At 46.5% G+C, this 24012-nt stretch overlaps 2 protein-coding genes across 2 annotated transcripts in view; both read left to right on the top strand.

Moving 5' to 3' along the window:
• Positions 1-9737, top strand: part of PRTFDC1 (phosphoribosyl transferase domain containing 1) — a 124814-nt gene extending 115077 nt beyond the window's left edge. The window contains exon 11 of the mRNA XM_072154141.1: positions 9727-9737. The gene's annotated coding sequence lies outside the window, so the exon portion shown is untranslated. The remainder of the gene's footprint in view (positions 1-9726) is intronic.
• The window catches only part of ARHGAP21 (Rho GTPase activating protein 21), a 102584-nt gene continuing 82410 nt past the window's right edge, over positions 3839-24012 (top strand). Inside the window, exon 1 of the mRNA XM_072154131.1 lies at positions 3839-4242. Within this exon, the coding sequence (XP_072010232.1) occupies positions 4159-4242 (84 nt within the window). The 5' untranslated portion in view covers positions 3839-4158. The remainder of the gene's footprint in view (positions 4243-24012) is intronic.

Genomic DNA, 24012 nt, shown 5'->3' on the forward strand with positions numbered 1-24012 from the left:
ATGCAACTTCTGTGCATTGTCAGAGGTTTTCAACCTTGTGTGTGATGAGAAGGGATTCGCACATGTTTTCTCTGTATACAGTATTTGTATCCATTTAGGGTAAGTTAGCTGTAAATCTTTTAGTGACTTTTGTTCCTTGTCACACGCCCAAACTGTCCTGCACTGGAAATGTACTGTAAAAAGACGCCTGATACATGTTAATATTTAATGAGCAGACAGATGCCAGGCTCAGCCCCTGTCCCAGCAGGGAGTATAGCATTCGTCTGGCCATGTGTTCACTTCTCATAGGCTTCTCTTTTAACAAAGTTCAAGACTGGATTGGGGAATTCTGCATAAAGTAGAGGGATACATGTAAGGACACGGCACTGGCGGACGAGGGATTGTGAGACGGATCAATGAGATCCTCCTGACTTATATATCTGCAGATCAGACTCGGCCACATGTGATCAGACCGGTGCGAGCGGAGGGGGAATAAGACGTCCATCTCCATCTCCATCCCTGCACCTGCTCCGGTCCCAGCTGAGGCAGAAATGGGTCGGGCACAGCGGGCGGTCCAGACACACATTACATCAGAACGTGATGTGGCATCTTATATAGGAGCAGCTATTGTCTGGAGGGACTTCAATGTCATCATTCGGCTGCACAGGGAGGTGGCAGTGATTTATAGGGGAAAGACTTCTTATTTTTACATTGGAATACATGGGTTTATCATAGGACGATACAAATGTCACCATATAATAACCTATATAGAATATTGTATAAGTAGAATAAGAGAGTGGGTGCCCATTCCAGGAAATCTACCATCAAAATCCATCATGATAAACCAGGGCTGCAAGTCTTCTCGTATTTGTCATCCATGGCCTTTTTCCTTCTAAAATTAACTTTAAAATTAAGCTAAAAAACCAGAAGGGCTCTGGGGGCGTTACCAGAGCCCCTTAGTGCTGCGGTTCACAGTTTCTTATAATGAGCAGAACATGTCTCACTCAACCCCCTGCTCTCTCTCTCCTCTCTCTGCCTGTGTAATCTAGCAGTAGCAGGAAGTGCAGGGGGAGACCTTGCTCTGCTCATTGTAACAGCCTGTGAAGCTACAGCATGGAGAGGCTCTGAAAACCCCCACCAGAGCCCTTCAGGCTAATAAGCATAATTATATAAGTTGATTTTAGAAGAAAAGATGCCATAGATAACAAATATAAGATGATTAGCACAGTCACGGTGCCTGGATCTAAGAGTAAGTGTCCGTGGGTTATTCATGCTTGATTGTATTGGTTGATTTCCTTAAAACTCACACTTATAAGTAACAATGTTCAGATCTTTTCAAATGTTTTCTGTTGTTTTTAGCTGTCATTTATATTTTTATATTTATGCAAATCAGCAAATTCACAGTGCAGCAAGGGCGGGGCCATGTCTACTGGTGCACCTGCTTTCTTCTTCCTATGACCCTGAACATATAATGGGGTTGCGGGGCTGAGTGGAGAGTGTGGGAGACATGTGTGACCTTTCCTTTCCACTGTATGGGAGCCCCTGAGTGTAAAGCCTCGGCTTTTGTTAGCACTCACATAGAGTTGAATGGAGAGTAGCCGTACATGCGCGGTATACTATCCCATCAGCCTGGCAGCGGGAAGGGGGTGAGCAGACAGGTGGATAGGTGCGGCTTCCAAAAGTAAGACCCACATATATCTATGACCTTTCCTTTGGATAGTTCATATATAAGTTACATTGGAAAACCCCTTTAAGCAGTCAGCACAATGTTGCATAGGACATGTGGAAAATCTTCAATCTAGTGAATGGGATTCATAGAAATCCCATAGACAAATGCTGCTAAAAATTCCCTAATGGAAATGATCCGCAGCATTCCCATGAGCACAGTATTTGGATCCCCATTGGGTGGAATGACATCCGTTGAGTAGCCCCATTCTCCTTATATGATCCGCAGCATGTCACTTTTTTGCAGCGGATATTGATACATTTGGGGCTCAGAAAGTAACTATGGGGTCATTCTACCAACCCCTATGTGTCAGAAGGAAATCTGGAGGTGTTTTTTAACTCATTGTGGACTGTGTGGCTGCAGTACATCCCTAATGTACAGGGGGTTCTTCCTATATTACACTTATATCACAGGATAGGGGGGGTTCATGGAGGTCCAACCACCGAAACCTTCAATGAGTATGGGGGTTTGTAAGTGTAGATCTGGAAAGTATGAGCCACTGGCCCCGCAATAGAACAGAAGTGAATGGAGCAGAGGGAGAGTATGTGCAGATCTCGTCACATCTTAGTAAGAAGACCCCTAATAACTTACTGGCAGGGTCCGTTGACTTTCACTGTAGTTGCGGTCATGTACATTATGGCCTGTATTGATCTGTTACATTAGTGCGATGATCTGCAGGAAGTTCTACATCATCCGCCAGTCACATAGAGATGACCGTGGTATCAGAGCGCACGTTACATCACACGAGTAACAAGCAGAGGTTTACGGACAAAAACCAGTGAACAGGGATGTGGTTGAAAAACATGGCTGCTTTCTTCCACGAACAGCGCCACACCTGACCATGGTTTGGGCTGGTATAAAGAGGTACTACGCAGAGGCTGCAATCATCAGACTTATGGGGGCTTTTTCCAAAAACAGCTCCACTCCTGACTACTGGTGGTGAAGGGTATTGCAACTAAGCTCCATTCATCTCTATACAGCTGAGCTGCAATACGCGGTCAGATGTTTATGAGAAAGCAGGCATGTTTTTCAGCCTCTGGATAACCCCCTTAATACTTTTTGCATCTGATGTTTTTTTTCATTACAACCCAGCTTAAAGGGGTTGTCCATAGATTCCACATAATCTACAATCCACAGGATACGACTGCTGGAACCCCCACGATTATGATAATGGGAGTCCTGTTCCCTTTAAAGGGGTTTCCCCTTCTTGTGTATTTATCCATAGGATCTCACCTTTGGGAACGCCATTTCTCCCCCTTCCCGAAGGCCTGAATGCACATTTAGGGGCTCTGAGAATGGCAAAAATAGATAATTCTATACACTCAGCTATTTTCCTTGCTGCCATAGACTTGTATAGTGGCTGTATATAGGCAGCAAAATCTGCATTCTGGTCAGGAGTGGAATAGTGGTCAGTGGACCCCCGTTTTCGAGAAAAGTGTCCGGATGATATGGTTCCTCTAAGGAAAATGATACCCTATGCACAGGATAGGACATAAGTGTCTGATCACGGAGACCTGCACAGACAGTGAGAATGGGGGGTGGAGTGCAAATGAAGGGGTATATACATTCATCACCCCCATAATTACATATCCTGATTTTTGGGGGTCATAGGGTAACCCTGGGAATAGGAGAGAAGCGGCGTGGGTGGGATGACCCCTATAACCGCATTTTGTATGGTAAACACATCTGCAGAGATCTCCTGATGGCCCCATAGCTTGCAACAATGTATCAGTGTAACACAGCAGAATGTCTCCACTAGAAGCCAATGGAACATACTTTTTTTTTTCATTTCTTTAAAGGTGGGAGGTGCCTCTATCCATTCACTGACAGCAATCACTGGATTCAGTAATGAAAACAGACATATCAAACACTTGTGGCATAGTACAAATGTATGAGTAACTTAAAGGGGGTGTCCATAGACACCTGTGCTCAACGGGTGACACTCCCTGGCTATAGTATCTGTACTATAATAATATAACATAATGGTATGACGTCATATTCTGCTGTGACCCCCGCGACTCCTGACCGTCTCTAACGCTCCCGACCCACATCATGATAAGTGTTCAGGTGGATGACGTCACTTTCCCCGCCTTCATCGTTTAACCCATTCGGCCGCAGATCCTCCGCGCCTGTGAAAGTGCTGCCGAGCCCCCACACGGAGTTCACCGAAAAGGTTAACAAAGTGGGCGGGGCGGGTGAACACGGCCGCCGATTGGCGAGAGGCTGGCCGCCCCGCCCCCTCGCACTCTCAGAGCGCCCCTTGCTCACACACCGCCTGTAGACGGGCAGCGGGTGACACGCGATGTGCGCTCCTCTCCGCCAGCGTCCCGGGCAGCTCCGCCTCCTCTCCAGCGCCCGGTGCCGGTGAGCGCTGTCCCTCCATGTCACCGCTCTCCTTCCTTCCCTCCAATGTGGACTCCATCGCTTCTCCTTTGTAATTCGAACTGGGAATCATGGCGAGCCGCCGGGCAGCTCCACCTGAGGGAGACGGCGAGAGGAAGCAGCAGCAGGCGCCCAGCAGCCCCGGCACTGACGAGGTGAGACCCCCCTGCCAGCTCTGTACAGTGGTACAGCCCCCGGGGGCATGCTGGTAGTTGTAGTTCTATAGCAGTTGCTCAGCTACAGGTTCCCTATGTCTGTATACACACACAGACAATGCCATGCTGCGGCAGTGACCGGAACAATCCCCAGTGTGGCCTCCCTGCCAGGATGGCCCACATTGTCTATACCCCCCCTTCAACAGGGAAAGTTGTGACTCCTCCCCTTTAATTCCCTTTTTATTCCAGGGCATTCAGGCCACCCCCTTACAGCTGCTGCAGAACCTCTTCCTAGTGGACTTGGTAATCACCCTGGGGGGGTTGGTGTGATACCAGTTCATAAGGTTGAATTAGTAATGGATTTTATTGGGGGGAGTTAATTCTGCTACTTGTTGTGGTTAATGATGTCATCACGGGACTGATGATGTCACTATATTAATATTGTGCCCTTATGGGTGTAAGGTGCCCAGTGAGGGGTAACAGTTTTATTTGGGAAGGGAGGTAACTTGACCGATTCTCATGAGAAAACTCTGTGAAAATGGTTTCTTTTATTTGCTTTCCCAAAACAGCGCCCCCTCTTTTGTCTGCTAACTGCCCGGTATTGCAGCTTATCCCTGTACAAATGAACGGAATGTAATTTTAAGACAGTTTATGGAGATCTGTGTCGGTGTTTTTGGGAAAAGATCCCTTACATTTACTGGATGTGATAAGAAACAGCGCCTCTGTTGTCCATAGGCGGTGTCTGGTATTGCAGCTTGTCTCAATACCTATGGCTCTATATGGTGCTGATCCCATTTTTGCAATGGGTTTCTTCCACGAACGGCGCCACATGTGACCATGGTTTGGGCTGGTATTGCGGCTCATCTGAATAGAAATGAATGTAGCTAAGTTTCAATAGCACATATAAAGTCGGGTGTTTTGTGGAAGAAGGCAGGCATGTTTAGCAATCTCTGGACAACCCCTTTAAGCTCTCACCACCCAGCTCGTAACTTACAACCACGTAAAAGGGGAAGGCTATGCTTATGATGTAAAGAGGGGCTTGATTTTTGGATAACTTTGCACATGGCACATTGGGTTGTGGTGTAATCTGATGTATTATTTGGTGCCCCCCCCCCCCCTGATGCTATGACTAGAGCGCCACCTGTGGCTGCACCGCGACTTTGGACACGGACCAATAAAATTAATGATCTAATAAATTTCTTCAAGTTGAAATGGCAAGAGCCTGCCTCTGGAGTTTATGCTTTTGCTCTCTGGTTGCTGCCATTTTTGAGACGTGACTGACTTAAGGCGCTATAGTGTGGTGTGACTTAGTGTTTAAGAGTGCGTCACCCCCTCCTCCAGAAACGGAACCCTGGGAATTTATGTGAATATATAGAACCAACTTTGTATAAATTGTCACAATTCTAGTAGTGATCCTATATTAGATCAAGTCGCATTCATCTGCTGCAGAACCTCTTGTTCTATGGTCACGGCTCGGACCCTCCTAGTATCCACGTTCCATCCTGCTCGGGGGATGTGAGTGTAGGGTCTTGCAGGGACAGGTTGTTACTTGGTCTCTATGTTTCCAGCTGTTGTAACGTTGTATCTCCGCTCTCCTGCCATATGTTACATTGTGTCGTCTTGTTTGCCTGGAGCCAACTCCTAGCAGTGCAGCTTTCACGTGGGTAAAGAAGCCCTTTAAGAGTCTGGATTTGAGCGACCTGTTAATTTCTGGATCTTTCTGGACCTTGGGTCATGTCCAGGTACCATCCTGAGTGATAGAAGTGAATATAGTAGTGTAGATTTGTACCGTGTTAGCCATGGAGAGTGAATATACTTATGGCAGTGCTCTCTAGCTGCACAACCTCCAGATCTGCAACGTTTAGGGTGGTATTCCACATATGTAACCTTATTGAGTCCGGACCACCAATGCGAATGAGATGCTTAAAGGGATGTTCCTATCTTATGAAGTGTTGGCATGTTTATAAAGGGTCACTGTGCCAGTTTATACTTGTAGCGTCCTGTTCAGCAGCATAGCCTTGCACAGCACCGCAGTTTACTGTGTGTGTTCCACTATTAAGGTGACATAACATAGTGACCCCCCCTCCCCCACCTATCAATATGACATGTCCCATCAATTCCTCTATAAGGGGTGTTCCAGTCACTCGAAGTTGTCTCCTGTCCACAGGATACGCGATAAGGCCCCATGCACATGACCGTTGGGGGGATGTGTGTACGTCCGCTGGCTTTCGGCCGTGTATGCGTCCCCCATAGACGGCAATGGCCGCACAGAGCGATACGGTACACGGGCAAAACATAGGACTTATCGTATTTTTCCCCGTGTTGCTGGCCGTGCACAATGGATCTCTCTCCATCGCGTCGAACGCAAGCCCGCCCGTAGCCGAGCGGGCATACGTTCATGTGCATGAGTGGTTGACATCCCCTTTTAAGTGACTTTTGGCTTTTTCCACATGAGTTCTTGCCCTTTCATGGGATGTTCGTTCTAATTTTGGAAACTTTTTAAACTTGAGGGATATAAAGGAAATCTACCATCCAAATCGGACACTTACTCATAGATCCAGGTACTGTGACTCTGTAAAATTATGCTAATAAGCCAGAAGGGATCTACCAGAGCTGCTCCATGCTGTAGCTTCACAGGCTGTTACACAGTCCCCCCACCTGCTGTATGGGATTAAAACAGGCAAAGGAGGGTGCGGAGTGCTCCTGCTCAGTGTAACAGCCTGTGAAGCTACAGCACCCATCTGGTAACGCCCACCAGAGACCACTTCAGGCTCAAAAGCATAATTTTAAAAGTTGATTTCGGAAGGAAGGAGGCCTTGGGTAACAAATATAAGAATATTACCACAGTCACGGTGCCTGGTTCTATGGATAAGTGTCCCGGGTTTGATTGTAGATTTCCTTTGTAGAATTCACAAGGAAAGCCGTCTCATTGAACTCCATAGAGCGCGTTAGAGCTATTTTCCTGTGAACGCACATTCCGTATATTCTGGGCAGGTGTCGCATGGAATTCAGATTGAAAATCCTGACAATGGTGTGAACATGCCCCTAGTGTTGTGGGCTTAGAAATTGCATCAAATTCCTTGTGCACCGACCATTATAGCGAGGTCATCTGGTGGCCGGACACTGGAGCTTTTAGAGTGAGACCACCAGGTCTATAATAGGGCTCAGGTCGGGGGGGGGGGGGGGGTTATTCGTAGTAGTACGTGCTCCGTGGATGTGCGCTGACGGCTGTCAGGATGGATCTGTGCTGACTTGCCTGCTGGAGACACCATGAATTTCCACACCTCTTGCTCGGCGGTGGCGGCTGCGCATCCTCTGGCAGGCGATGAGGCCCTGCAGCGGTGCTGTCACATACCCGTCCCCCCTCCCCTGTATCCCCCTCTTATCACTCTCCTCTGCCGCATATCATTTGTGATCACAGCAGACCTCCCCCCGGGGGCGACAGTGCAGGACCCGGGGAGCCAAGCGGGTTAAATGCTTTACGCTTGACATAATAATCGCTTGCGTTTCTGACGATTTCCCTCCTGTAACATTCGCGCCACTTTAAGGAGAAAACGTTTTCTTTCATTATGAAATTCTGTGAGTGCACGGCTTTTCCTTCCTGAGACCTGCCGAGGAGAAATCCCTGCTGGATACACAGATGTAATATATCCCAGGATCTTTCATTCTTTCCAGCGTCGTCGTTGGGTGTGCCGCGTTGGCATATATAACGCACACCTCAAGGAGGAAGCTGAAATATAAGATTATTCCGAGGAATTCGTAGAAAACCTCTGACCTAATGCGCCTGCTGCTCCAAGCTTAGTGTCAGGTGTCCCCGGTGCAGCGCCTCTCTAGTGCATGGGCCTGGTATTGCAGTATAGCTTTACTTGGCTGCTGTTCTCTGTAGGATCAGATCAATGGTGGTCCAAAAGCAACAGGGAATGCAGGCAGAGGAAGGCTCAGTGATTTGTGTAGTGGTTGAGCCGTTCTGTGATTGTTCTGGTGCTGACCTGGCTAGTCGGCAGAGGTTCTGAATGTTGGAACATCTCCGATCTGATCCGAGAACCTACCCTATCGGTTTTATCCTTAAAGGACGTCTACCATCAGGTTTACCTGCTGGCCTTTTAAACAAGGGGATGGTAACGTCTTTGGTATCTTCAGGGAGGTCAAAGTTGATGTAAAAACCATCTTTTTAAAAATGTGTAGATAAGCCGCAGGCGTTCCGTCTACTTCACCGGAGCTCCTCCTGCATATGATTATTTATGCGTCCCGTCCGTGATAAGCCAGGAGCACTTACAAGAGCCCCTCTGTGCTGTAGATTCAGAGGATGTTATATTGTGCAGTATTTCTTGCCCCCACTCCTATTGTGTGCCGAAAATTCACTGATGCAGTGAGATTAAATCAAATGGAGGGAGGAGGCAGTGTAACAGCCTGTGTTTCTACAGCCCTTTCCCTCAGAGCCCTTCAGGCGCATTAGCTTAATTTTAAAGGTTGATTTTTAAAAGGAAGGAGGCCATGGATAACAAATATAAGATGATCACAGTCCCGGGATCTATGATTAAGTGTCCCTGGTTTATTATGATGGATTTTGATGTTTAGATTTCATTTAATGTAAATCACTCAGTAAGTTTTGGGACGCCTAAATCGCCAGCATGCCTTTCTGAAATCTGGGGTTTGGGGTCCCAAACAATTTTTCCTTATCTGGGTCAGTGGCTGTGTTCCTGAGATTCCACGCGTTAAAGCCGCCAGGGGGACCGATGACTTGTCTGCTTCAAACCCAAATGAATTTGAATATATTAGCCAAAGGGCAGTACATGCTCTGAACATCGGGTGCATGTGCAGTGAGGTGCACTGATTGTGGCTTTAGTATACACAATGTGCATGCACCAAGGGTCCCAGTGCTGGACTGAAGTTACTGGACCCCCACTACCTCCTGGAATCTCAGAACGTCTTCATGGATCCGTGTAAGGTGAAAAGTTTTGAGACCTTAACCCCAGCTCCATGAAGACTTTCTGGTAGTTTAGAGGAGCCAAACCTACTAACAAGTGCCCTTTAAGCTGGAAAACCCCTTTAACTATAATGAAACTGAGGTTTCGGAGCAGGAATGAGCCATGGTCATGTGTGCCCCTGGTTTTCTAACCCTATACAGCTTCTTTATTATCCACACCAGATAGATTTGCTGTATAATATTGGGTACGGCAGAGTTTTGTTGATTGCCCCTTAAAGGGGTTGTTCTACTGACAACACTTTCTTCTATCCAATGTTATGGCCCTTGTGGAAGGGTCACAGTGATATTTCTTTGAATATCCTGCAATGGAAAAATAGTGTAGTTTGTCTTTAAAATGTGATTATCTGCATGTAACTTCATGTTATTCTCAGGGGATAGTATTTTATGAATGGGAGATGAGGGGTTTTTATTTCTCCATTGTCAGATCTTCTCCAGAATTGTAACATTGAGGTGTGAAAGCCCTTAGGGATAGGAAAGATCTTGAGTGGATAACCAGAGCCATTTGTGGTCTCCAGAGGTCACTTCTCCTCCTTCCTACTGTCTTTTGCCCTCGTTAAATGCCGGACAAATGTCTTATGTAAATCTAATGAAGTTGTGTCGTCTGCGCGGTGCGGAGGGAGAGGGTCGTGTGACGAGGGAGCGTCCAAAGGTTGTGCAGAAGCTGCTCCCGGAGGCGGGAATAGTCAGGTAAGTCCTACTAATTCCCAGATGGACCACAGCGCTCAGGTCACCCTCAGTTCACACACTTTTTTCATGTTTCCATTGCATTTCTCATAAGACGCTGGAGGAGGAGGATGCACTCTGCTCAATGCAGGATTTGGGACTATTCTCGGTTTAGTATAAAGAACCTGGTGCCCAGTGACTGTCTGCATGCTTGGTTGTAATTGTCAGGTTGGAGTAGAAAAATCAAGTCTGATCTCCTAAAAACCTGCTCTTTGTGGTGGCCTGTGTGTGGGCTATGCCCTCTCCCAATTGGTTACGGAGGGCTTTGTGGGCCACGTGTTCCGCTCTAAGCCTTCCCCCCCCAGGGGCCATTTGTGGAGGACTGTGTCGGCTCTATGCCCTCCCCCCAGGGGCCACTTGTGGAGGACTGTATGGGCTCTATGGCCTCCCCCCAGGGGCCACTTGTGGAGGACTGTATGGGCTCTATGGCCTCCCCCCAGGGGCCACTTGTGGAGGACTGTATGCGCTCTATGCCCTCCCCCCAGGGGCCACTGCCTGGCAGACACCGGGTAGCATAGAATGCCCAGTCCTGCTCTCAGTTGATACAATTGTATCCAGTGTTCTGTTACATGTTAGGAATCTACCAGGTTTGCAGGTTGTTGTGGATATAACCATTGGCTTCTATATAAGAGCAGGTCTTGCTATATACTGCATTTCTAATAGGGTTCTCATTCAATGAAAGCTAGCAGAGATCTCGCACAGCTAGAGGAATAGAAAGCTTCAGTTTATGAATAGTTGCAGGAAGTTTTTTAATTGTGTAATGACTGAGCCTTATTAACATAAAGCCGGAAAATTCCTGTTGGTATGGATGTGTTTATCCGGGTTGTGGCCTCCTGTCATGTGCCTCCATTGTATTGGTGTGTGCAGATGCAGATCTGTGTCTTGTGATTCGCTTATGAGCTTTTATTACACTATTGGATACGTTATACGGCGCATGTCACACTATATCCAGGGCTGCTGATGGGGGGGCACATAGTATTTCATGTATGCTGCAGTACTACACTTGTCCTGTAGGCTGGTGTGGCGCTGTTTGCGGATATAGAATATTCTTGGTGTCCTCTCTCCTCTAGCGAAATGACGGGTTGTGGAGAACATATGAACGTGCAGAATATTTTCCAGACCCATAAAGGGTGTGACGCCTCATCCAGCGGTGTCCTGGCAGTGTCAGGGCGAGGTCAGCGCAGGGTGGTGGTTAGTGAAACAAATCTGGATTATTATTATTATGGCTGATCCGATGGCTTGTGGCGGGCGAGGTGATTCCCTGCGGATCTTCAGCTTCTGGAAATGGCAGAAGTTCCTGAAATCTGGTCCTGCCGAAGGGGAAAGTCCTGTGTGCCCACAATGCTTCCTCTTACTGAAAGTTATATTACTAATATTACAATTTCTTTGTATGTCTTTGAAATGAAATTGCTTTTTTTTTAAAATTATTTTTACGATTCTTGCTACACATTTGCAAGCATAAGGTGCTAGGAAAAAATCAAAAATGTCTCCTATAAACTTGGGTTAGGCAGTAGTATTGGTCCATATTGTACCTCCCCGAGTAACTCAAAGCCTTCTAGAGCTTTCTTGTAGTCATTTTTTTTGGTGTAGTTCATGTTTATAGGGTTTGTTTTTTTCTCCGGTTCCCCAGCTATTCCTCCTGGAAACCTGAGACTATTGACTATGGGTTTGTTTCTTTTTTTGCCAGTCTCTAAGGGGTATTTTTTCTATAGTCTTGCAATTAGTGATGGGTCGTTCGCGAACGAGCCAGCTCCCGTCAGTGAGACGATGGCTCACTAAACCCTGCCCTAACCGGCTCACCACGCCCCCTTTAACCCAATAAAATTGACTTAAAAGTGGTGTCTGGTGACTGACCGGCCTGCGGCTCCCTATTATATTTTTAATAGGAAGCGGTTCAGGAGCCAGAAGAGCTGGCTCTTCTTAGTGAGCTGAGCCTAATGAGCCAGCTCACTAGGAAGAGCCGGAATTCCCATCACTTCTGACAATGTCTCTACTTATAGGACAGTATGTTTGTGGGCATGCCCGCATCCGGTAACGCCCATTTGTCAGTGTATTTGTAGATACACACATGGGAAAGACCGTACCAATGCTTATTGTCAGAGTTTAACCCAGGACTCTGTGCTGCAGCACTAACCAATGTGTCCCTCACTTTCTGATTAGTTGTGGTCCGACTTTCCCAATAGGGTTCCTCTTTCTGTGAATGTAGTGGCCAACGACACATGCAGTTTAGAGGGGAAGGACTTATAGACGAGGGAGACAACCCCTTTAAATTGGAAAACCAGAAGAGGAGACTAGAGGAGCAAACTTTTGTCTGAAGACCTAATAGGGCAGTGGTGGTGAACCTAAGGCACTGGTGCCAGAAATGGCACTCGGAGGCCTCTCTGTGGGCACACGGGCTGTCCCCCAGGCACAGAGTTTGCCAGACATAGCATCTTCCTGCAGTCTCAGGTAGTCCAAGTAGTGCCCTGCTATTTTAAAGTGACCCATCCTGTGCTGCCTGGTCCTGTCTGAAGAGTTAGGAGGTGTGGACAGGGTTGGATTGGAGCTCCAAAATTCTGGTAGCAATAAGTTTGTTGCTGCCTTAATTACCATGTTGGCACTTTGGGAAAAGCTAGTGTTTTTTGTGTCTCATTTTGGGCACTCGATCTCTAAAAGGTTTGCCATCACTGTCATAGGGAGACCTCATAGCGGCTAGTCCCCATCCACAAGCACTGAGAGCCCATAGGGGGAAATACTGCAAATATAGGCAGTCCCCGGGTTACATACAAGATAGGGTCTGGAGGTTTGTTCTTAAGTTGAATTTGTATGTAAGTCGAAACTGTATATTTTATAATGGAAGTTCTAGACACATTTTTTTCTTTTGTCCCAGTGATAATTGGAGTTTCAAAATTTTTGCTGTAATTGGACCAAGAATTATCCATAAAGCTTCATTACAGACACCTTACAGCTGATCATTGCAGCCTGGGACTATAGTAACATCCAGAGAGCTTCTCTAGAGGTCACAGTGGGCAGAGGGGTCCGTCTGTAACTATGGGTTGTCTGTAAGTCGGGTGTCCTTAAGTAGGGGACCGCCTGTAATTGGACATATAATGCCCAGAAATAGTGTTGTCTCCCATTTGCACACCATGTCCTATCAATTAATAATCGAACCGATGCTGGAGTTTGAGGTTACCTTCAAATCAGCTCTAAGAGCACCCGGACCGGGTGTTCAAATATATCATGAGAGGAAGGAAAAGAGAAACGGGTGCGCTGACCTCGTGAAGTAGTTATGGTAAAGTTGTAGGTAAGGTTGTAGTGGTTATAAAAGCGCAAAGGCTGAGGCCTGGCCTCCTCTCTGCACTCAATTAATACAAAGTTTGTTGAAAAGTTTTTTTTGTCCACTTTAATTTCTGCGCTTTATTGGCTGGTGATTTCCTAGCGGTCGCTGTGACATGTGGTCATGAACGGATGATGGGGGTGGTGTAGATTTCACTTTCCAGCCCCTCGGCTCAGTAGATGAAGTTTACTTGGCTACCAGAGAGACAGATTGTTCAGAGCCGGCGAAGGCGTCTAAGCACACAATAGCGCAGGCTCTGGCTGTCCGTGTGATGTAGACAGGGGCTCCTCGTACACTCACACCCCATTGTTCTGGGGGGCTACCTGCTGGGAATGTTTAGACAAATGTCCTCACTGTTTATCTGCTATGTTTACTCTGCGTCTCATCCGTCGTTCTGGAAACCAAGTATGGACGACATTCCAGGTTTGATGTTTCTGGTCCGGGCTCCTTGGAATAGATGAGAAGTGGAGACTTGTCTTGTAAACGGCTTGGGAAAAAGTTTTATGAAAGTAATTATAAAAAAAAAAGTAAACTTTCAACGAGTTTCTGGCGTCTCTGCCCCAGACAGCGTTAATATTTTCCGTTTTTACTTTATCCATTGTTATAGAGCAGGAAGAGCTGAGCAGATTGTACATAGTGTCCCATCTGCAGACAGCATGTTATAGAGCAGGAGGAGCTGAGCAGATTGTACATAGTGTCCCATCTGCAGACAGCATGTTATAGAGCAGGAGGAGCTGAGCAGATTGTACATAGTGTCCCATCTGCAGACAGCATGTTATAGAGCAGGAGGAGCTGAGCTTAAAGGACACTAGATATCATCTGCAGGCTGCATGTTATAGAGCAGGAGGAGCTGAGCTGATTGTACATAGTGTCCTATCTGCAGGCAGCATGTTATAGAGCAGAAGGAGCTGAGTAGATTGTACATGGTGTCCTTCGTATTCTATTCCCCACTTAGTGAGCAGCATGTGCAGTAGTGATGTTTTATGTTGCTCCTTCAGTGCATGTTATACACATACATCATCTTTGGGGCCATATTCTTGCCTCACCAAATACAAGTTTCCTTGAATTGTGTGGCGTCTTGATCCAGGGCCTCACCTGCTTCCTTCACAATGACATGAATAGGAAACCACTTCATGTAGCTGTGAATATCATAATTTCCACAAGTCCTTAAAGTCGGAGCAGTCGTCTTTATAGAACAGAAGAGGCCATATTGGAGACTGGGCGGAACTTGCTGTTGGTGCTGGCTGTGAAATTATTAGTTGCTTTGTATTTCTGGTTGTACGTTGAACGTATATGGCACGCGTTCTTGTGATTGGCGTTGAATATGAGCCCCTTATTGACCTCCAACTTGTTTAAAAAAAGGGTTAATAGACATGGCTGGAATTATACTTTAAGGCCTTTTTCACATGCAATGTTTTTAGCTTTACTAGTAAACGTGGATCTGCTCAGCTCCTCCTGCTCTATAACATTCTGCTTGCAGATAGGAACTATATACAATCTGCTCAGCTCCTCCTGCTCTATAACCTGCTGCCTGCATATAGGACACTATGTATAATCTGCTTGGCTCCTCCTGCTCTATAACATGCTGCCTGCAGATAGGAACTATATACAATCTGCTCATCTCCTCCGGCTCTATAACATGTCTCCCATAGATCAGGTCATGGCTTCCAGAGACCGTTTGTTTTATAAAGTTGCTCCCACAATCTCCTTTCCTTGAGGTCGTCTTGGATTTGGAGACCTTGGAGAAGCCTTGATCAGAAAGGTGAGATAAGCAGATGCCAGACTCCTGTCCTGCTCCTTATCTCCCTCTCCCATACAGATAACATGTCCGCCATCTATCTTACTCCCAGGATTATATTTGTCATCTCACACTGCACCATTGTTGGTGACCGCACCTCGAGCAGGATCCAGGTCCTGACAATAGGTACATGTGTACTGCGGTCGTGGTGAGAGGTAGTTGGCGTCTTCTGGGTTGTTGGTCTGTAGTTGTGTCCCCCTATAATTACTTTCCTGTAATAACTTTGTGGAAAAGTTTACCGTATATTCCCATATAACCTCTAACAATAGGGATCTGATAAGGTATCGGGGCAGGGAGCCTCCTCCACCAGTCACGGGCTCCTCCGCCGGTTTTGCCCTGTGCCCTGTCATCTATTGCTCTTTTCATCTTGTCTTAGGTGTGCTCTTACCTTCCAGGTGGAGTCCCGGGCCCTGGGCTGGTTTCTGTTTATGCAGATATGTAATGAGAGTTACTCAAGCAGTAAGTATAAGGTAGGTAGTCGTGATGGAATAAAAGCACAAAAATAGCCGGCTGTAAATAAAAAGGGATGGGTTTCATTTTTGGCAATTATCAGCTTTTGGATGTGATCACTTGCGGGTGCGTGGGAAGGTGATTAGGGATTATTCGGAGGCAGAAGACTGGATGTGCGTCAGGATAGTCGCATACACGCTGGGGCTGCTTCTCTGCGTGGATCTGGCACTTGGCAATGCTCGTTGAACCTTGGCACACAGTTGGGCGGCAGGTGAGTCACTCCTGCTCTTTGGTTCTTGTGTCATGGGGGCAGGGTGGGACACGTCCCAGGACGCTCGGGAGGTGATGGGATTTTTGTGACTGTTGATTTTCAACTTTTTTATAGACTGAGTTCAGTGTCACGCCAGACTTTTCTGTCTCCATCTATAGGTATTTTTTTTTTTTTTCTACCATACATATATTTTTCTTGATGAATGAGCTTATTCTCAGTTTTCTACTCGATCCCCCTTGGTCCAGTGACGGCATTCGGATCCTCCCCACCGATCTTGCCAATCACTGGATTCACCTTTTTATAGTTTTGCCTTTTTTGTTTTTCCTTTTGGAAGACCTTGTCAAGACTCAGAAGATTTTTATAAAAATGTGTTCCTCACCGTGCCGACGCTCAGGTGCTACTCAGTTTGGTTTCTGGTTGATGACATCCCCGATTGGTTGTGGTGGTCACACGGGTTAATCATTGGCCTCACCAGTCATGGATGTCTTTTCTAGACCAGCAGGGATTTCTTGAGCACCTATTTTTAGCTAATTTTTTGGGGGGGTCTTGGAAAACGCTAGTATGGTGTGCACAGTCGGCTTTCATCATTGGTTGGTCGAGGTGGGACAATTGCGGCCTGATGCTGGGGAGGAACGATGGGGTTGTTGGGTTGTCCTTACTTTGCTCGTGATGGCCAAGGGTTGGCCATATGTCTGAGGCTTATTTTCCTCTCAAACACTTACCTGCTTTGTGGAGACCACTGAGATATTTTCCCCTGGGAACCCAGAGGAGTAAATGTCCTACAAAGAACATTTGCCTAAACGCTGTCTGGGTGTCTTATAGGGTGTTTAGATTCCAAACTCGGGACCCCCATCTGTGTGTCCCACACTGGTGAACACAAGAAATGTGTGTACTAAATAGTCAGATTTTGGGCAACCCCTTAGAGCAGGGTGCGTGACATAGGAATCGTGATGATTCCCTGTGTGGTCTTGTTATAGGTCCAATGTTCTTTCCAGATGATGCCAAAAATGTTAAACTCTCGATGTTTCATTTTGAAGACGGTAATTGCATCCGTTTGGTGAACTTGACCTTAAGGTCATGAAGTTGGTGGCGCGATGCTCTCTATACACTGTGTAAGTGATATCGGCCTATATTTAACACCCAGACTTCCCTAGAGCAGTCACTGACCTAAATATCACTTACAGACAACAGACTCATTGTAATCAGGAGGACGAGGCTTTATATTAAACCAGATCGGGTCACCGGAGAAGACCATCGCTGCCCAAATCTACTCTATGGCTCCAGGTGGAAACATCTTTGATTTCCAGAAATGTTATAATTTCTTGGAAGAAATTTGAGGTCCGTAGATTTGAGGCGTTTCTTCATCTATGGTGAATGCATCTTCGTGGTCAAGGTGATGAGTGCAGGAAGGTGCCTCAGAAGGTTGAAGGACATGACCAAAATGTAAGGTCTATAGGACAACTATGTAAAATATAAGTGAATCCAACATCCCAAGTTTTGGATATCACGAAGAAATACTCCTTGGTGATCTGATCTCTGGGGATCAGAATTCGTACCCAAGAATCGTGAACTTTTCTTGGGCTTATGGCGCTGATCCTGTTCATTCCGGATCATGCAGGCCTCACTTTAGGCTGAGGTTCCTCCTATTTTCTTGTAGTGTAATGGGGGATTTATGGTATTTATATGGGATATGTCATAAATGCCCCCCAGAGGCAGGTCTCGCCTCCACCGTCCACAAAATTGGGTTACCCTGATTCCTGGATTATGGATTCAGTGTGTGAGGAGGTGACTGCATCTTCATGGGTCTCTACTCTCCCTTCTCCCTTCTGGGAAAATTACTTGGCTGTTCGTGTAAGCCCCATGTAAGGGAATGGAGAGGGACGATGTTACGCAGCCACCTACCACCTCATTCAATACAGTGGTGAGACAGGTGGGTTTTTTTCTTGAATTAATTTTTTGGGAGTCTTTAACCATTCCAACTTTGATGCCCATCAAGTACCACCACCATATGAGATGGGACATGTTTTGGTCGTGGACTTGTTACACATTTAGTTTTTTTACTTTCCAGTATGGATTTCGGATTTACGACTTGTGTATGATATGAGGGTAAAGGAATGTTCCCCCTCCTGCAGTGGAGACAAAGGGACAATGGTGTTTCCAGACAGGATTATTATTCATCACCTCCTAGTAATTCTTGGATAATTTATGTCACCGCTTGCGATTGTTGTGGGGTTTTGCCACCATTGTCTCGCCTGGTTGAGCTTTCAAGGTGCGTTCAACGCGGGAAAGAGCGGCTACTACCGCATTGCTTTGTTACATTGTCGTATTGTTCAGCCGAAACTTCAAATTTAACAAACTTTTGGTTAATTCGTAACCATTCTTTACCGATTTTGGGTTCTTTTGGAATATCCATTCTCCGGTTCCATGAACTGAGGAACATCTAGTGATGCGCTGTATGTAACATGACTATGGTGCCTCCTGCTGGGACTGTAGTATAGCAGGGCAGGGCTCTGATGTTTTTATAGGGCTCCCAGTCCTAATAAACAGTAATTTGCTTGTCTGTAGATGTAACATAGAAGCTGCAGTCTCCTCTTTCCTGTTCATTAAATTGACAATCAGTTTATTAAAAATGACATTTGTTAACAGATCACTAATAGAAGGCTCGTGATCGACAGGCGGAGTATCCAGAGCCACTGGTGGGGAGCACGTGACCCCTTTACGGGGAAGTAAAGATCTTTTATGGACGTTTTTAGAGGGAATATGGTATCATAAACTTACAATGAAAGTTTCATGCATCAAGTCCGACTGTTCACATTTGTGGAAAGACTTTGTAGTGGTATAACAAACAAATATAACACCGTGCCGGATGTGTAAATGGACACCAATAGTCCAGAAAATCAATGGACCTTAATTGGGTCCGATTGACATCTGTTCTGGTGTTCCTTTTCAGCAGCATGTTATGGAGCAGGAGGAGCTGAGCGTATTATACATAATGTCCTATCTGCAGGCAGTATGTTCTAGAGGAGGAGGAGCTGAGCGTATTATACATAGTGTCCTATCTGCAGGCAGTATGTTCTAGAGGAGGAGGAGCTGAGCGTATTATACATAGTGTCCTATCTGCAGGCAGTATGTTCTAGAGGAGGAGGAGCTGAGCGTATTATACATAGTGTCCTATCTGGACAAGAAACCTAATCGGTCTACTTGTATCCAGCATTTGGTCCCGGTTTCGACCTTCAGGGAATTGTCCTGCAGGTGGTTCTAGGACTGGAGTCGTATCCTCGAGAGCCTTGTCCTCTCTGCTTCACCAGGTCGTCTTTTTAGGTCTAACCAGAATATGTAAATTGCGGTGAGCCTTGAAAGGAAACATCTGGTTTTACAAAAACCACCAAGTGCAAAGAATAAGTCCTATTGTCAGTCTTGTAACTTATTAACTTCCGCTCCAGTGTATGGAGGAAGGATGAAGGGCCTGTAACACAGGAGCCCAGCCCCCTATCAGATCATGCACCCTCATTACAGCTATTCCTCTCCACGTCTTCCGTATGCATGCACCCTCATTACAGCTATTCCTCTCCACGTTTTCCGTATGCATGCACCCTCATTGCAGCTATTCCTCTCCACGTCTTCCGTATGCACGCACCCTCATTGCAGCTATTCCTCTCCACGTCTTCCGTATGCATGCACCCTCATTGCAGCTATTCCTCTCCACGTCTTCCGTATGCATGCACCCTCATTGCAGCTATTCCTCTCCACGTCTTCCGTATGCATGCACCCTCATTGCAGCTATTCCTCTCCACGCCTTCCGTATGCATGCACCCTCATTGCAGCTATTCCTCTCCACGCCTTCCGTATGCATGCACCCTCGGGCATTCATTGTGGAGAACACCACTCGCAAGTGGCCTGATATCCTTGGTGGATAGAAATTCAACATGCCCAGTCCTAAATTTTAATTATTTTGGGGTGAGAGATCAGGCCCAGCCCCATAAACATAACCTAGTCCCCTGGTGATATTGTGACACGTCTCAGTTCAAATTGGGTGAATTTGGACACTTTATTCGCACAACTGAAATTTTTGCCATGACATCAGCTGGTGCATGAGCCAGGAGGTCACCCGGGGTAATGGCAAGGACCATCATATTCGTCCACGACTTGTGCGTCGTCATGTTTCTCCAGGAGCAGGTGCCAGCATAACCTTATTCCTTGGCATTGCACCCTGCCCGCTTGTATCCTTCACAAAGCTACGGATCATAGGCTCCTATTATGAAGTGTCCAGGTGTTACCAGGGGTCTCGGTTGGGTCTGATCCCTTGTTCTGCGCCCCCCCCCATCCATTGAGGACCTGACAGCAGTTCACCAATAAATGTTCTTGGCAGCGCGGGGTGGAATATGCTAAAATAAAGATCTATTGAGTTTATTACTATTCCCGCCATCTGCTCCCTGTGACGGGCGCTGGGCTCTGCTCATTGTGCTGCCTTGGTGAGCTGCCCGCTGCGGTAGAGCGGCGGCCGGGTGGGAATAGGAGGGGTTGGGGGGGGGGGGATTTGCAAGTCTGAGCTGTGGGTGAGAAATCCATATTCAAAGATGACAACACATTGTGAGCCGCCGCTCTACATCTCAGATCCGTTCAAAAAGATGAATTTTTATTTAGAAAAAAAAGTATAAAATTCGTTTCAACCCCCCCCCCCCCTCCTTTTTTTTTCTGCTTTTGATCCCTATACAATAGAAGTGGCTGTGAGGGGTGTGCACCACCAGTCCCTATAGACTTCTATAGTTTGTCCTGCAGATCCTGTAATGTATGGTTGGAATATTTGTGTGCTGTTACTTGCTGGTGACTTTAATGGGTCACTATGAGACCAGTGGTTTCACCAGTATATTAGAGCATCCGGTTATAAGCAACATCTCACGGATATTCAGGCCTTAAATGAACAAATCTTCAAAATTGACCTAATGAATAAGTAATTTGGGGGATTTTTAACCATGTTTCTGTAGAAATACACAAGGGTCGGGCATGTAGGATTTTAGCAGGTCTCATCATTTTACTACTAGGAGCATAAGCAACCCCAGTGGTGTCTACAGCACGGCCACCGTTACTGTGTATGGGGTATTGGAGGAGATGGCTTACAGACAGGCATACTGCTAGTCTGATGACTAGCAACTAGCAACTAGCAACTAGCAACTTTAGAGGCTACAGAGGGGCGCGTCCCTTCGGAATCCACTAGTTTCATCCCTTTAGTACCTAGAAACATTGTTATGGTGTCATATTAGAGTTAAGAATCATCTTTCAGACCACACCAGGCTTGTGGTTCTTTGAGCTACAGAAATGGAGGAAAAAGGCAGCAATTGGATCTTTATCTGCAGCTCACGTGTCCATCTCTTTAAACGCCTGTTTCCCCGGGTCTGTATCTCACAGAACCACAAGCCTGAAAGATGGGATTCTTAATTTAAAATAACTGTTTCTAGCTACTATAGAACCAAAGATGGGGGGCATCTGAAGTGACACTATCCCGAAGCCTGTAAACTTGACTCTGGCAAAATATGACTCTTCTCTGCTCATCTGTTGGGGCTACTCGTTTTGAGGGGGGTAATATTGGGGGGGGGGGGAAGGGTTCTTTTTTTTTTTTTTTTAAGGACTTGCCAATCAAAGGATTCCAAGCTTTTTCCCTCCTAGGACCTGCGGCTTTGGGGGTCCATTGTCTTTAGTGTTGCCATAGGGGGATGGGATGTTACTAGGATCATATATTGTAGTGTTGATTTCATCCCGTGGCCAGGCTATGTGGGGTATAGTAGTTATGGAAAGCCCTTGTTTGGCGACCACTTTAATGTTGCATCCAAACAGGGGTTACACAGCTGTTACATGGGTACTCCCCCCTCCACTTTCCCCACTTCTGGCAAACCCTTGTGTTTGTGTACTAACGTCATAAATTAACTAATTTGAGGCTTGAGAATGAATAGTTAGTAATTGAGAAACCATTTGGGCTACTATGTTATTAAAATGCAGATTTCCCCCTCTCCCTCCCTCCTTTGCACATTCTTCTGGAACATTAATTATTCCGTGGCTTCTCTCATCTTGCGTTGCTTCACTTCTGGCAGCTTTCTCCTATAAATGAAGGCTCCATTATATGCACTTATTATGTGTTTTACAGGAGAAGGCCAAGAGTCGTATGTGCACTGTGATGGGCGTATGTTGCACCCTTAATGTGTTTAAAGGGCATCAGGATGGAGGATTGTAAACCAAGCACACTGACTTACTGGGGTGCGCCCCCTCTGGCAGCATCTGCTCCTCTTTAAGCTTCCAGCATCCTTGTTTTTGAGAAAAAAAAATTAAAATTGAAATTATGCAAATGAGCATGAGGGGCTCTAAGCTCCATTAACACCTATGAAGCCCAGAGCCCCTCAGGCTCATTTTCAGAATTTTAAAAATCCTTTTATTGTAAAAACCAGGGCATAAGAAGCTAAAAGAAGAGCAGATCCTGCCAGATGGAGCACACACCAGTATATCAGTGTTGTTTGGTTTATAATCCTCCATCCTGGTATTAGGGTGCATTCACACGCGGTATGCCCACTGTGTGCTGAGGAGGAGTTTGCCCCTCCTCCCTTCATAGAAAACAGTGGCGCATGGCTGCACACTCGCAGAAAGATAGAGCATGCTCTCTTTTTTTGCGGTGTGCGGCCCGTATCCCCGCCGTGCCGCTATTGCCATCTATGTATGTCCCCGCAGAACATGACAGATCAATAGCATTACAGATAAATTATCAAAAAGATTAAGACCTAAAAAGAAGATGAGCAATGATTGTCAATTTGATATTTAGGGTCACAGGGGGTTAATCTGTAGCTGGTCTATGCCAGCTTGGGTCGATGGGTGCTTGGCAAAGGGTTCAGGCTTGTCCTACTGAAATTTTGATTGGAATATAATTGGTCAACCATGGATTGGCTGAAGAGCTGACATCTATATGTCCCTGCTGGGTACCAGGCCAAATGGAGAGGTTGGGAAGGAAATTTTGTTGATTTTGTATGGGGCAGGAAATAAAACGCATATGTGGGGCCGTCTATCCACAGGGAGAGGCCCCGTCTGCCGCTGCAGCCCTGAACGAAGTGGCAGCGTGGGAGGAAGTAGTGAAATTATTATTATTATTATTTTTTTTTTTTTGTGCATCTTTTGAGTAGTGTTCCTTTTTAAGAGGGTAAAATTTTTGGCCGCGCTCATTTGATGGCTCTGCCACCCCTTTGATCTTTTAGACCCATGACTGGTTTTGCGCGCAGAGCCTCACACCCACCTGCTAGTGTGATCTAAGTCTACAGACATGAGTAACTTGTGGACTTGTATTAGTACCTAAGTGTGATACTGTGAGATGCCCGGGAGCCTTGGACCTTACATGCTACATACTGCACCTTACATCCAGAATGTGGGCTCCGCACGCTTCTAGTAAGGACCGGAGTCACCAAAGGGGCCGGGTCCTACCTTGTTCTTTAGATACCGAGTGGATGGAACGGAATGTGCAAAAGCTTTATTATAAAGCAGGATAATGGCCGTATGTAGACTATTAGATCTCCTCCTGAATGATCAGGATCTGTAGTCAAAGATCACTAAATCCATATGCATTCTGTGAGGGATGGGTTATGGGTAGGTACTTTTAGATTGCTTGTCCAATAACATCAGCTTTCTAGATTTCTGCTTTCTGTCATTCTATAGGAAGCTTCACTGTTTACTTCCGGTGGGGAAAAACAAAACCGTCCCAGGTCATGTGATGTCACACGGGTGCACGGCTCGTTATATCCCTGGTCATGTGATGTCACACGGGTGCACGGCTCGTTAGATCCCTGGTCATGTGATGTCACACGGGTGCACGGCTCGTTAGATCCCTGGTCATGTGATGTCACACGGGTGCACGGCTCGTTAGATCCCTGGTCATGTGATGTCACACGGGTGCGCGGCTCGTTAGATCCCTGGTCATGTGATGTCACACGGGTGCGCGGCTCGTTAGATCCCTGGTCATGTGATGTCACACGGGTGCGCGGCTCGTTAGATCCCTGGTCATGTGATGTCACACGGGCGCGCGGCTCGTTAGATCCCTGGTCATGTGATGTCACACGGGCGCGCGGCTCGTTAGATCCCTGGTCATGTGATGTCACACGGGCGCGCGGCTCGTTAGATCCCTGGTCATGTGATGTCACACGGGCGCGCGGCCCGTTAGATGCCTGGTCATGTGATGTCACACGGGCGCGCGGCCC

The sequence above is a fragment of the Engystomops pustulosus genome, chromosome 5, assembly GCF_040894005.1.
Source record: "Engystomops pustulosus chromosome 5, aEngPut4.maternal, whole genome shotgun sequence".
Lineage (NCBI taxonomy): Eukaryota > Metazoa > Chordata > Amphibia > Anura > Leptodactylidae > Engystomops > Engystomops pustulosus.